Here is a 12,404-nt window from a genome sequence, read left to right as displayed (position 1 = left end):
ACAATGTCATTGACGACATCTCCTATCCTGTACTTCTCATTCCCATGACGTATTCATTTTATAACTGGAAGTTTGTACCTCTTAATCCCCTTCACCCATTTTGCCCTATTATTTGCTCTTCTGAATGTGAAAACCTCACCTTAGTAACATATAAATTCTATATAAATAATTGGTATAATTCAATAAAGTTGATTTTCTTTCATTACTCGAAAAAGTTTTATTCTGAAATCTTTAATTTCTACAAGACAGACAAGAGAGATTTTTTCTATGTACTTGTGATGAATTCTTTAGATGTTCAATTTTATTTTTAAAAATATTTATTTATTTATTTGAGAGAGAGACAGAGTGTGCGCCTACACGAGCGAGCACACAGAGGGAGAGGGAGAGGTAGAAGCAGGCTCCCTGCTGAGCAGGGAGCCCAATGCGGGACTCGATCCCAGGGCCCTGGGATCATGACCTGAGCCAAAGGCAGACGCTTAACCAACTGAGCCACCCAGGTGCCCCTAGATGTTCAATTTTAATTGCTATAACTCAAACAATAAAAAAGATAACTTACCCAAGAAAATGTCGACCAGCATATTCATAGTAAATCTCCCAGAAGGACCTATATGGTTTTTATTTCTTGTTCCTTGCGATGAACTATGTTCTTGAACAAATCTGACAATATTTTTTACATCATCAGTCACATCTCTTGTCTTATAATCCTATGGGTAAAAAGAGATTACCTTCTGCTGTAATTAAGATGATACTTAGATCACTAGGGTTTCACACTGTGGTAGTCTCATAACAAACCATTTCCACACCAAAACCAAGATCCAAACCCAAATTTCAAATGTTCTTTCTTTTCTAAGCTCTTACATTAAGCTTGTGTCTAGAACATTAGCACTCTACGACGTCTATGTTATTACTGGGTTACAGACATACCTCTCAGCATGCTGTGGGTAGGAGTATCCTTTGCTCCTTTTCAAACCCTTATACCCTCTAAAACAGTGCTCTGTCACTTGGATGGTGATTTCTGGGATCAAAAACACTGTCCAACCATGCAAATCTGTGAGTTCTGATTGCTTTTGGGGCTTTGGTGTCATAGTCAACCCTTTTAATGATCTCCCGTCAGTTCCCTTTCTCCATCTCCTCACTGGTCTCCAAACTCGGCCTACTTTTTAAAGCCCCCATTACTGTATGGTCTGTCTGCTTTCATCCATCCTAGATCTCCAAACTAGCCATTCTAACCAGCCATTGTTCTCAACAGCAGCATCATGCTTCTGGCCTCTGTCTATGCAGGCTCCTCACCTTCTAACCTTTGTTCCTCTGCCGCAATCTCACAACCTCAAGACAAACAGGTTTCTTGTCTTATTCTAACAGTTAGTAGTGATTCTGAGGCTCTATCTAGAACCATCACTAAACAGTGCTCTGTCATTCTCTCCAACACCATTCCTGCCTTAATTCTTGGTGACTCAGCAGACAGATGATCCTCCCATCTTGGCCTCTGGCATCTTGAGCTCCTCTGCCCCACTGACCCCGTCTTCCACATATGCCCGCCGCTCACTCCCTTGGTCACACCTCCGACCTTGGCCTCACTAAAACCAGCAACCCCTTCATTCTCTGACAGCCACCTCGTGCCATCTAGTATATTCTGATTCCAACAGCCCACTGAGCCTGACTATCCACTCACTCCCATCCTCGGATGCTCCCCTAACTCAGCTTAAATTCCATAGCCCCTCATTACAGTACTACCTCTCATGCACCTTCAGCTCCTTTGCCCTCAGGTCAATTCATCCCATTCGTTGTTTGACGATACACACTAGATCCAACTCTTCACCATTCTGTGCCTAAACCTCGGTAGCTGACCTTGGCTGGAGAAACACATGCAACCATGTGGAAAGTCTGCACTTTCAACACATGGCTACAAACCACAAGTGGACCCTTCACGCGACCAGGTAATCATCACACATCCTTGGTGTCCCACTCCTCTGTTCTAGAACAGGAGTCAGCACACTATGGCCCGTGAGCTGGGCGCCTGTTTCCGTACATCAAATTTACTGGAACACGGCCATGGAAAATCGATGTATTTATTGTTTATGTCTGCTCTTGGGCTAAAAGAGCAGAGTTGAGTACTTGTGACAGAGCCTGTGATTCTAAGGCCCACAAAGCCTAACATACGCACTCTGGCCCTTTAAGATAAAGTTCGCTGACCCTTGTCCTAGATGACGAGACTACTTCACTTTCTCCTTTCTCTTCAATCCCCTCTCTTATCCTGACTGTCAGCTGACAACCTGGCCTGCTACTTCACTGAGAAAACTGAAGCAACCACAAGAGAGCTTTCACAAACTTCCCTCACAACATCGGTCACCAGCAAATGCCCCACACGGTCTTCTCCCTCCTCCTGCTCTTACAGATGAAATCTCCCGGTTCCTGCCTGAAGCCAATCTCTGGACTTGCACACTAGATCCCCCTCCCCCTCCCCACCTATTCAAGGACATTGCTTCAGTGGTTCTCCCCTTTCCTTACACATCAGCTTTTCATCCTATGCAGGTATGTTCCTATCAGCCCAGACAGATGTTACTTCTGTCTTTTCCTGACTCCACTTCCCTGCCAGTTGCTGTTTCATTTCTCTGATCATCCTTGAAGCAAAACTTGAAAGAGTTCTCTGTATTCATCGCCTCCAGGTTTGCCCCACTCTGTGGAAACTGTCAAACAAATCGAGCCACGTCTTCTCAGTCCCTTCCTGCCTGGCTTAGCGGAAGCACTCCCTCCTCCCTGGGACGCTTTCTGTACGGATTTGTGCTTTTCCTCTTACCTTGCTAATTCTCTTTCTTGGTCTCCTTCTCTAGTCCCTCCTCTTCTCCTTAAACTCTGAATGTCCCAGGACTCGGTGGTTTGGTTTTCTTCTCTTTGGTCTAACCTTATACCCCTGAGGATTTCATCTGCTCTGACGGCTCTGAATACCGCCTGTACACCAGCCACTCCCAAACTGGTAGGTACCACAAGCCTCTTTTCAGAAATTCTGAATCTAACAGATACATCTAATTCAAAACACCCCAAACCGAGCCGATCTGCCCTGCCAAATGGCCGTCCCCAGGCATTTTGGCTGAGGGTCAGTCACACCACCCCTCCAGCTGCGGCTCTGGCCCGTCACCTCTTTCCCCCCGACTGACTCTTAGCCCTGCTCAGCTACACGCGCTCCCTTTGCTATCCCTCATATGCACGGGCATGCCCCCCACACCTGGGGGCCAAGAATGCCCATGTCCAGGGAGCTGCTCAGCTAACTCCCTTTTCAGGTGTCCCCTGCTCAGGCTGGCTGCATCTCTGTGATAAGACTTCCCTGGGCCACCGCACCTGATCCTGCAGCTTGCATCCCACCCACTACTCCTGGCTCCCACACCGCTGAGCTTCACGGACCCTTACGCTGTCCGTACTCAGCCTCCCTCGGCCACAGTGTAAGCCCCGCAAGGGCAGGGATCTTTTTATTTTGCTCCGTGATGCATCTCCATCTCCTAGAACAGTGCGGGCCACACAGCAGGCATTCAAGTCTTTGTTAAACAAGAACTGATACTGATTGGTAACGTCTGCAGGGCAGGCCGTGGGGGTGCAAATGGCCCTGAATCTGCAGACCCCGCCCTCTGCGCTGGCTAGTGCCGCAGATCTTTGTGACTGCTTATCACGCAGCATCATTACAATCATGTGAATACGTGTATGTCTGCCCCCCTCCCGTCTATGAACTGGCCCGTAACAGGCTCGTTTGTGAGTCCCCGGCACCTTGCACAGCCGTTTCAAATAACGTATCAAATGTGAAAATGCTCTGTAAACCGTAAAGTACGGAGACATTAAAACACAGAATTACCAGGAAAGGTAAAATTAAGTACCTAATGATTGAATTTAACAACTTCTCACGGTTATTTTTAGGACAGATGATAGCAAATTCATCTAGAAGCTATTGCCATTAATTCTTTATAGTTTCTAAATAACCAATTTATAGTATAATGTAATTGACCTGATTCAAACACACAGTACACCAGTTATTATAACTCTTCAGAATGAGAACTTCAAATATATATTGGGATTGAATCTAAATATTCTACCTGCCCATGTTGATCTTTTTGGATATTTACAGATTAATGATATTTCTAAAATATCCTATAGTACACACATACAACTTCAATATTTTAGATAGGTCCACGATATTTTTTTATAGGCTTCTAATTCGAAATCTATTCCACAGAATTACTATTAAATGTTTCTATTCCAAATTACTATGGGGAGGAAGCCATCTTTCCCCGGTTCAATCCCTGAGGGCCCATTTATGGTAACCTTTGTTATCTTGTATCTTGTATCTAACTTCGCTAAATTAAAGTGTTGGCAATTTCCTGAATTACAAGGAATTTAAAACTTTCTTATTTTACCTGTGTTTTACAGCAATTATCACAAGAAACATCTGGGTATTTCTTACAAAAATCAGGATTAAATCCATTTTCACCAAAGTAAGCCAAAAGCTGTATTCTCCTGCATTCTGTTATATTTTCACAGTAATGCACCATACTATACAAATTATTGAAGTGAGTCTCTCTGGTATGATGGTTTCCATCTTTTTCCGCTAAAAGAGGTAAAGAACAAAGTAAAAATACTTATTAGAGTAGGAAAACAGAAGAAAATATCACAGAAATATTTGTAATATATTCATATAACTTTAAATATTAAATGAAATAAAATTACTAATAGCACTATAGATCAGTATGACATCATTCTATATCATGACCAACCTTGTACTTATGTTTATCCCTCAAATTTTTAGTTTTATAGGAATAAATGAGTAGCTGAAAAAAACTTTCAAATCTGCATGATTCCCGATGATGAAGATCTGAATCAAATTTGCTGTATTTATCAGACAAGCATGTCCTTAGCTGGACGTCCGAAGTCAGCAGAGCAGGCAATTACGGCAGTGGGCCAGGCGCCTCCCTGGGTATCTGGGGTCCAAGTAGTTAAGCCAGTGGTCCCAAAGCCACGTGCCAAGGAGCCCTGGGGTGCTGCAGTGAACTCACGGGGGTGTTGGCAGGGTATTTTAAATTTAAGGGAAACACAGCAATATTTGAACACCACCCAAACTGCCAGTCTGAGGACATGGTGCGCTACACTCCTTCCAATGCCATCGCTGTGAAACCGAACTTTCGGCAGTTGTGGTAAATACAAGTACCTCCAGAAAATGCATGTGAAACAGGAAATAAGGGCGGCAGTATCTAATCCAATTTCAAGGTTTGAGAATCACATGCACATACTTTCCGTTTGTAAGCAACTGAGGTTAGTTAAGAATGAAAATAAAATGGTTTTTTCTAGTTTATGACTATTCTTTTTTTCAAAATGTTGCTAAGCAATTAAAACTTAAATGCTTATTGAATTACTTAGACCTAACTTAATATAGGTTCTGTTAAAAACACAAACGGTCACGCTAAGTTTAAAAGTCTCATTTTTATTTTTTTAAAAAGATTGTATTTATTTATTGGAGGGAGAGAGAGAAAGAGAGAGAGAGAGCATAAGAGGGGGGAGGGTCTGAGGGAGAAGCAGACTCCCTGCTGAGCAATGAGCCGGATGCGGGGCTCAATCCCAGGACCCTGGGATCATGACCTGAGCCGAAGGCAGACGCTTAACTGAGCCACCCAGGCGCCCTCACTGAGAATCATCTCGATAGAGTGCAAGGGACGTGGACTTTGGGGGCTGGATAGACTTGCGCCCCATCAGGGCTCTGCCACCTCCTGGCTCCACATCTGCCATGCTCCTGTGTGAAATGAGAGTAACAGCAGCACCTGGAGGCCTGCTGTGACGAAGGGATACAATAAGCACTAAGACAGCACATGCAGCAGGTACTAAGCAACGTCACCTGTCAGTCCTGCCACCACCGTACTCCCCCCCGCCCCCCACTCCTACCACTGCTGCTGCCCATCCCTGCTCTCTTGGAGGCAAGTTACAAAACCTTAATGAAGTTCCCTTTTACCATGGGATGAACTCTACCTCAAAAGCTAGGGATTATGGGTACAAAAGATGACCCGATATTTGGCACAGTGCCTGGTAAGTGTCATATCCCATGTGTAGTATCTCTGGCAGGATCCATTCAAAAGTGGTCTCAAAATAGCAAATTTATTTAGGAAATGTATTTAACTATCACAACTTAGTAGAACAGTGGGCAAAAGGCATAATAAGATTCTAAAATACGTATTCACTTTGACCTGGCAAGTCTAAGTCTGGAAATTTATCCTATATAGACAATTGTCCAAATGCCCAAAGATACCTGCAAAAGGTGCTCAATACTGCACTGCTGATAACCACGAGAAACAATAAACAATCTAGGCATGTATTCCAAGAGGACTGGTTAAACAGACATGGAGGGCGCCCGGGTGGCTCAGTCGGTTGAGCATCTGCCTTTGGCTCAGGTCATGATCCCAGGGTCCTGGGATCGGGTCCCGCATCAGGCTCCTTGCTCAGCAAAGGAGCCTGCTTCTCCCTCTGCCTGCCGCTCCCCCTGCTTGTGCTCTCTCTCTCTCTGACAAGTATATAAAATCTTTTATTAAAAAAATAAATAAACAGACATGGAATTCTATGTAGTTGAACTACATGTATCAATTGGAGTCATAATTCCATCCTAGTATAGACTGAAAACAAACTATATGTACGTAACAAAGGCATATAATATAATCCCAAGCACAAATGGCAAAATATATGCACATGGCAGGGGTAATCACCAAATACAAGATACTGCTTCTCTCTGATGGGGGAGTGGAGGGCTGAGGTAGGAGAGGGATATACGGGGGGTTTTATCTCTTAACCTGGTGGTATGTGAGGGTTCGTTATTTTTCCCATTCTACCTTTCTGCATGTTTGAAATACGTGTTACACGCAAGGACGCATGCAGAGGTTGGATCTGGAAGGATACACAGGAAGCCGACAGCTGGAGTTATTTCCTAGGCCAGGACTGTGTGCAAGGCACGGTCTGGACATCTCCTGCCGTGTACATGTCTGTATACACACGTCCGTATCATTTGAGTTTTACATGACAAGCATGTAATATTTTTATAACCATTTAAAGAAAGCTGGAGCAAAAGCACCACAATGGTAGGAGCAGACTCTATCAGGAGACTGAAGAGGACAGGGGCTTAGCTTACTTAGTATGAGCCTCTTCAGTCGGGTCACATCATGATAGGTATAGAAGAGCAGGCAGTGCGATATTTCCCCGTCTCTCCCAGCTCTGCCGGACTCCTGGTAGTAGCCCTCCACAGACTTAGGGAGAGACGCGTGGATCACAAACCGCACGTCGGGTTTGTCAATCCCCATTCCGAATGCTATTGTTGCACAGATAACCTGATGGAAGAGCAAAAGCCGCTTAGGCTCATAATAGACAGAAAGGAACATTTTAGTAACAGGCGCCTCTAAAAGCTCTACCCTCTATTTTACTTTAAAGCGCACTCTACATAGCAATCTAATATCTTAACTTGGTCCCATTATTTAGCACGACTAATGTGAGGTCTTACTATTGATGACCTGCAATCCTTTGAAGACCCGAGAAGGTAAGGAGGAGCTCGCGGCGGCAGGCACTTTCTTGTGTTATTTGGTATCATGGAAGGAGCCAGAATCAAGAGCCGTGACGTCTTGGTGGGCGGCCACCGCCTGCTCTCTTCCATTTCTGATACGTGAGGGGCACTGTCCACACGGCCATGACATCCAGCGCCAGGGTCAGGAACGAGGGTTCCCAGGGCTTGAGCTCCCAGAGGTCACCTCTGCCGGTTTCTCTGATGCGCCGGGAGCAGTGCATATTCTCACCTGCCCCCGCGCTTACCGTCTGTGCTCCCAGTGGGAGCAGCTGATGGATCACACACCAGCTCCTCTTCCCCAACAGCTGATTTCAAAGTAAAAAATTGTGAAATTTTCATTGGAACTCACGTGGGTGAAAGTCTGAGAGGTGCTTATACTAGAAAAAAAGACTGGAGACTGTGGATCTTGGCCTATGCAAATTACTTAGGACAAGCAAGGTGACAGTTAAATTTCAGGAGCTTCATAAATCCGCTTTTAGTAAAAAAAAAAAAATCATTTTCAAGAATGTCCATTTCCGTTGCAAACGTAGGACTTATTAACCCAGACAAAAACATTACATCTCCAGGCAAGATTATATTATACAAATAAAGCTGCAAGACTTTTTTTTTTTTAGCTCTCAAGAAAATAAATAGCAGCTGCAAGAACAGTATTTCAAAAGCAACTGAACTACCTGGCAGCCACACTGAGGCTGAGGACGTGGTCTCGGTGACTGAGCACCAGGGCGAGCAAGTGCAGGCGGTGGAGAAATGGCCAGCGAACGGGCGTGCTCGGCAGTGCTGGGGGCGGCTGCGGCCTGAGCTACAGGCCAGTCAGCGCTCCAAATTTAGGGCACTTTGATCGAAGGAAGTGTCCTTGGAAAAGAGAAAGTCTACTGGAGCCTCTAGTGGTGGAGAGCAGGTGAGAGGCGGCGCAGGGAGGTGTGGCAGCCCGCAGCCGTCCAAGAAGCGGGGCTGCGGGTGCGGCTCCCCAGCTCGGGTGGGCCTTGGCCGCGAGGCAGCGTGCGGGCTCCCAGTGAGGCAAGCCCAAAGCCAGCTCCCCCTTGAAAGCCTTTACTTCTTGTCACTGGGAAAACTGGCTTAGTCGAGCTGTTACTTCCTTATTTCTGTGCTGCTTTTGAAACTTCAGACTATAATCATCTCTTTGTGAAGAAAAACAATGAAGTTTTATTCTATCTTACAAATCTAACAAGATCAAGGTTGTCCAGTGACTGTATAATTATATCTTGACTGTGAGGATTAGTCTGAAAACAGAAACAAAAACTCACCCATTTTCTTGAACTATATTTTTGATCAAAGTGTTTTATATACATATATACAGGTATGTATATATGTGTGCATTGGTATCGTAGAATGTTTATACTATACAAAAAGATTTAAAGAACTTGAAAAGAATTAGCTTTTTTCTTTTTTTCTCATCTATTTTTCTATTCATTTTCTTTTTAATTTTTTTTTAAAGATGTACTTATTTATTTGAGAGAAAGCTAGAGAGAGCAGTGGGGAGGGACAGAGGGTGAAAGAGTCTCAAGCCGACTCTGCACTGAATGCAGAGCCCAATGTGGGGCTCAATCCCAAGACCCCAAGATCACGACCTGAGCCGAAACCAAGAGTCAGACGCTTAACTGACTGCGCCACCCAGGTGCCTCTCAATTTTCTTTTTTATGGTTGAGATTTCACACATTTAGGTTCTATTTGTCCCTATGTTTCTCCATCATTGACATCTGAACATTTTCATATCATTATGAAATTCTTCATAAACCATTTTCAATGCCAGGAACGCACTATAATGTACCCAGTCACTCTCTCAGGACATTTAAGCTACTTACTATTAAAAATAATACTATCAGGGCGCCTGGGTGGCTCAGTTGGTTAAGCGACTGCCTTCGGCTCAGGTCATGATCCCGGAGTCCTGGGATCGAGCCCCGCATCGGGCTCCGGCTCAGCGGGAAGCCTGCTTCTCCCTCCGACCCTCTCCCCTCTCATGCTGTTTCTCTCTCTCTCTCTCATTCTCTCTCAAATAAATAAATAAATAAAATCTTAAAAAAAACATAATACTATCATACAGTCAATGATATTGTTTTTTTTTTTTTTTAAAGATTTTATTTATTTATTTGACAGAGAGAGACACAGCCAGAGAGGGAACACAAGCAGGGGGAGTGGGAGAGGGATGAAGCAGGCTTCCCGCTGAGCAGGGAGCCCGATGCGGGGCTCGATCCCAGGACCTGGAATCATGACCTGAGCCGAAGGCAGACGCTTAACAACTGAGCCACCCAGGCGCCCCTCATACAGTCAATGATATTGTAATAACTTTGTATGGTGGTAAGTGGTTGGTACAATTACTGTGGCGAGCATTTCGTAATGTACAGTATTGTTGAATCACTATATTGTACACCTGAAAGTAATATAATACTGTATACATCAGCTATACTTCAATTAAAAAAAAAAAACCAAAAACCCATAAACAAACACTGATGTAAATTCCACACGTGCGTTTCAGATCTGAGGCTCCTGTAACAGTCTGCCATCTTCTTTTCCAGAAAGGCTCTCAGGAACATTGCAGGAAATCGCCTCTTATAGCACCGTCCCCAACAGGTAATAAAAGTTTGCTGATACAGAGGTGAAAATGGTCTCTCACTGTTTTAAGTTTGGATTCCTTTAATAATTAGCAAAGTTGCACTTTGAAAAACAATTCTACTTAGCCTTTTGTGGCTCCTTTTCGATGTCTCTTGATAGCCTGGGGTAATTTACTATTTGAGACTCATGTTTTTCTCACCAAAGTTTTGGGATGTTTTATTTGCAGAAGACATTATTTCCCTAGTTGTTTCTTATTTGCTATTGCCTTTAATTTTGTTCATCGATATAGAAGTGTTTAGTTATTTAGATTTTTAATCATTTCTAGCAATTACTTCCTTTCGAGCTCTTTTTAAGCTTGGGTTCTCTTCCAGCCAGAGTTCATACATTTAAAAATACCAATACTTCTGGGGCGCCTGGGTGGCTCAGTCGTTAAGCATCTGCCTTCGGCTCAGGTCATGATCCCGGGGTCCTGGGATCGAGCCCCGCATCGGGCTCCCTGCTCAGGGGGAAGCCTGCTTCTCCCTCTCCCACTCCCGCTGCTTGTATTCCCTCTTTCACTGTCTCTATCAAATAAATAAAATCTAAAAAACAAAACAAAAAACAATACTTTTATTTACCTGTAATTAATTTTGATAAAGAGGATCCAAAACGATTCCCCCCAGCAGGTAAGTGGTACCACTGGCTGGATCATCCTCCTTTCTTCATTCTTTTTCTTTAAAGATTTTATTTATTTATTTGACAGAGAGACACAGCAAGAGAGGGAACACAAGCAGGGGGAGTGGGAGTGGGAGAGGGAGAAGCAGGCCTCCCACTGAGCAGGAGCCCGATGCGGGGCTCGATCCCAGGACCCTGGGATCATGACCTGAGCTGAAGGCAGACGCTTAACGACTGAGCCACCCAGCGCCCCTCCTCATTACTTTTCAATGCATCCTTGCCACATATTGTTTTTACATGTTTTCCTTTTTCTTTTTTAAGATTTATTTATTTTTTTCGGGGTGGGGGGAGAGAGAGGGAGGGAGGGAGGATCTCAAGCAGACTCTGCCCTGAGCATGGAGCCCTATGCGGGGCTTGATCTCACGATCTAGAAACCAAGATTTGGATGCTCAACTGACTGTAGCACCCAGGCACCCCGTTTTACACGTTTTCCTTCCTAATTCTGGATTTCTGTGTCACTGAACTGTCTGCAATGTACTGCAAAAGCCAGTGTTCATGTGTTTTCATTTTCTTGCCAAATTCTTTCAGTTATTTTAACTTGAATATTCTTCCAGGCAAACTTTAGAAAAAGTTTATCAAAGAAAAAAAAACCTACTAGAATTTTGCTTATTCAATATACAAATTAGGGAAGACTGGCATCTGTCATTACTTGAGTGAAGATAAGCTGGTGATGCATTTCTGGACTTGACATATCTGAAAGTGCCTTCCTGTTGTGCCCAACAGCTGTGACAATGAGCTGGCTGTGAAATCCTTCAGTCCCAAGCTTCCCTCCTGTGATTCAAGACAGTGTGTTCCTGCTTTTGTTATTTAGTGAGACAGTCTCAGGCCTGCCTGCTTTTTGTAGAGCATCCTACCTCTGTATCTTCGTGAGTATAATTTCTTTTAGCTCTTTGCAAATCAAACAAAGTGGTGAACTTTGTCTACATGTAAGTTTTCCCCCAGAGACTCTGAGATAATGCTTTTAAATTTGTTAAATATTTGTTATGTATTCATTTAGAACACATCTGACTACTTTAGCTACTTCAGCCACCTTCATTTCTTCCTTGGATACAATGATTATTCTCAGGCTGACATTTTCAAGTTCTTCACCACCTGACTGATGCAGATGTCTGCACCGAGTGGAACCATTTATGTCTTGATAGTGATTCTACTTGTTTTTTTGCCTTTTGTGCATTTTCTTATCTAGATAAACTGCATTTTTATTTGTGCCTTCATCTCAGCCTGTGATCTTCTTATGGCAAAGTACTTCTAGTTCATATACGCGAAGCATTCTGACACCTTTCCAAGGACCCTAGGCTAATATCCTCTAAGATTTTCTCCTGTTTTCTGTTACAAAATAATTTTGAGAGATATTTTTCCATTGAATCTTTGGGCTAATTTCTCTTTTTGTGAACTGAAAACTTCACAGGCTAAAAAAAAAAGTTATTAGTCGTTTTTCTCAAATTCATCCTTGTATTTAGAAAGATCTATCCAAGGCTGGCACCTGCCACCGTACGGGATGCCTAGAGTGTTCTTAGCTTCCTCCCTCTTGATCCACTTGGGTGAC

The 12,404-nt window shown here is 43.8% G+C and overlaps 1 protein-coding gene across 3 annotated transcripts in view; it reads right to left on the bottom strand.

Moving 5' to 3' along the window:
- BLM (BLM RecQ like helicase) overlaps positions 1-12,404 on the bottom strand; it is a 90,484-nt gene that overhangs the window by 16,669 nt on the left and 61,411 nt on the right. For all 3 annotated transcript variants that reach the window (XR_004297853.1, XM_032391923.1, XM_032391924.1), the window contains 3 exons: positions 7,148-7,343; positions 4,401-4,591; positions 557-704 (listed from right to left, as the gene is read on the bottom strand). Coding sequence is in view for 2 of the 3 variants with exons in the window: in XM_032391923.1 (XP_032247814.1) it covers positions 557-704; positions 4,401-4,591; positions 7,148-7,343 (535 nt within the window). In the remaining variant the exon portion in view is untranslated. The remainder of the gene's footprint in view (positions 1-556; positions 705-4,400; positions 4,592-7,147; positions 7,344-12,404) is intronic.

This window comes from Phoca vitulina, unplaced genomic scaffold, assembly GCF_004348235.1.
Source record: "Phoca vitulina isolate PV1807 unplaced genomic scaffold, GSC_HSeal_1.0 scaffold65, whole genome shotgun sequence".
NCBI lineage: Eukaryota > Metazoa > Chordata > Mammalia > Carnivora > Phocidae > Phoca > Phoca vitulina.
Note: the sequence above shows the minus strand (reverse complement) of the source record. Positions and strands in the feature narration are given on the sequence as shown.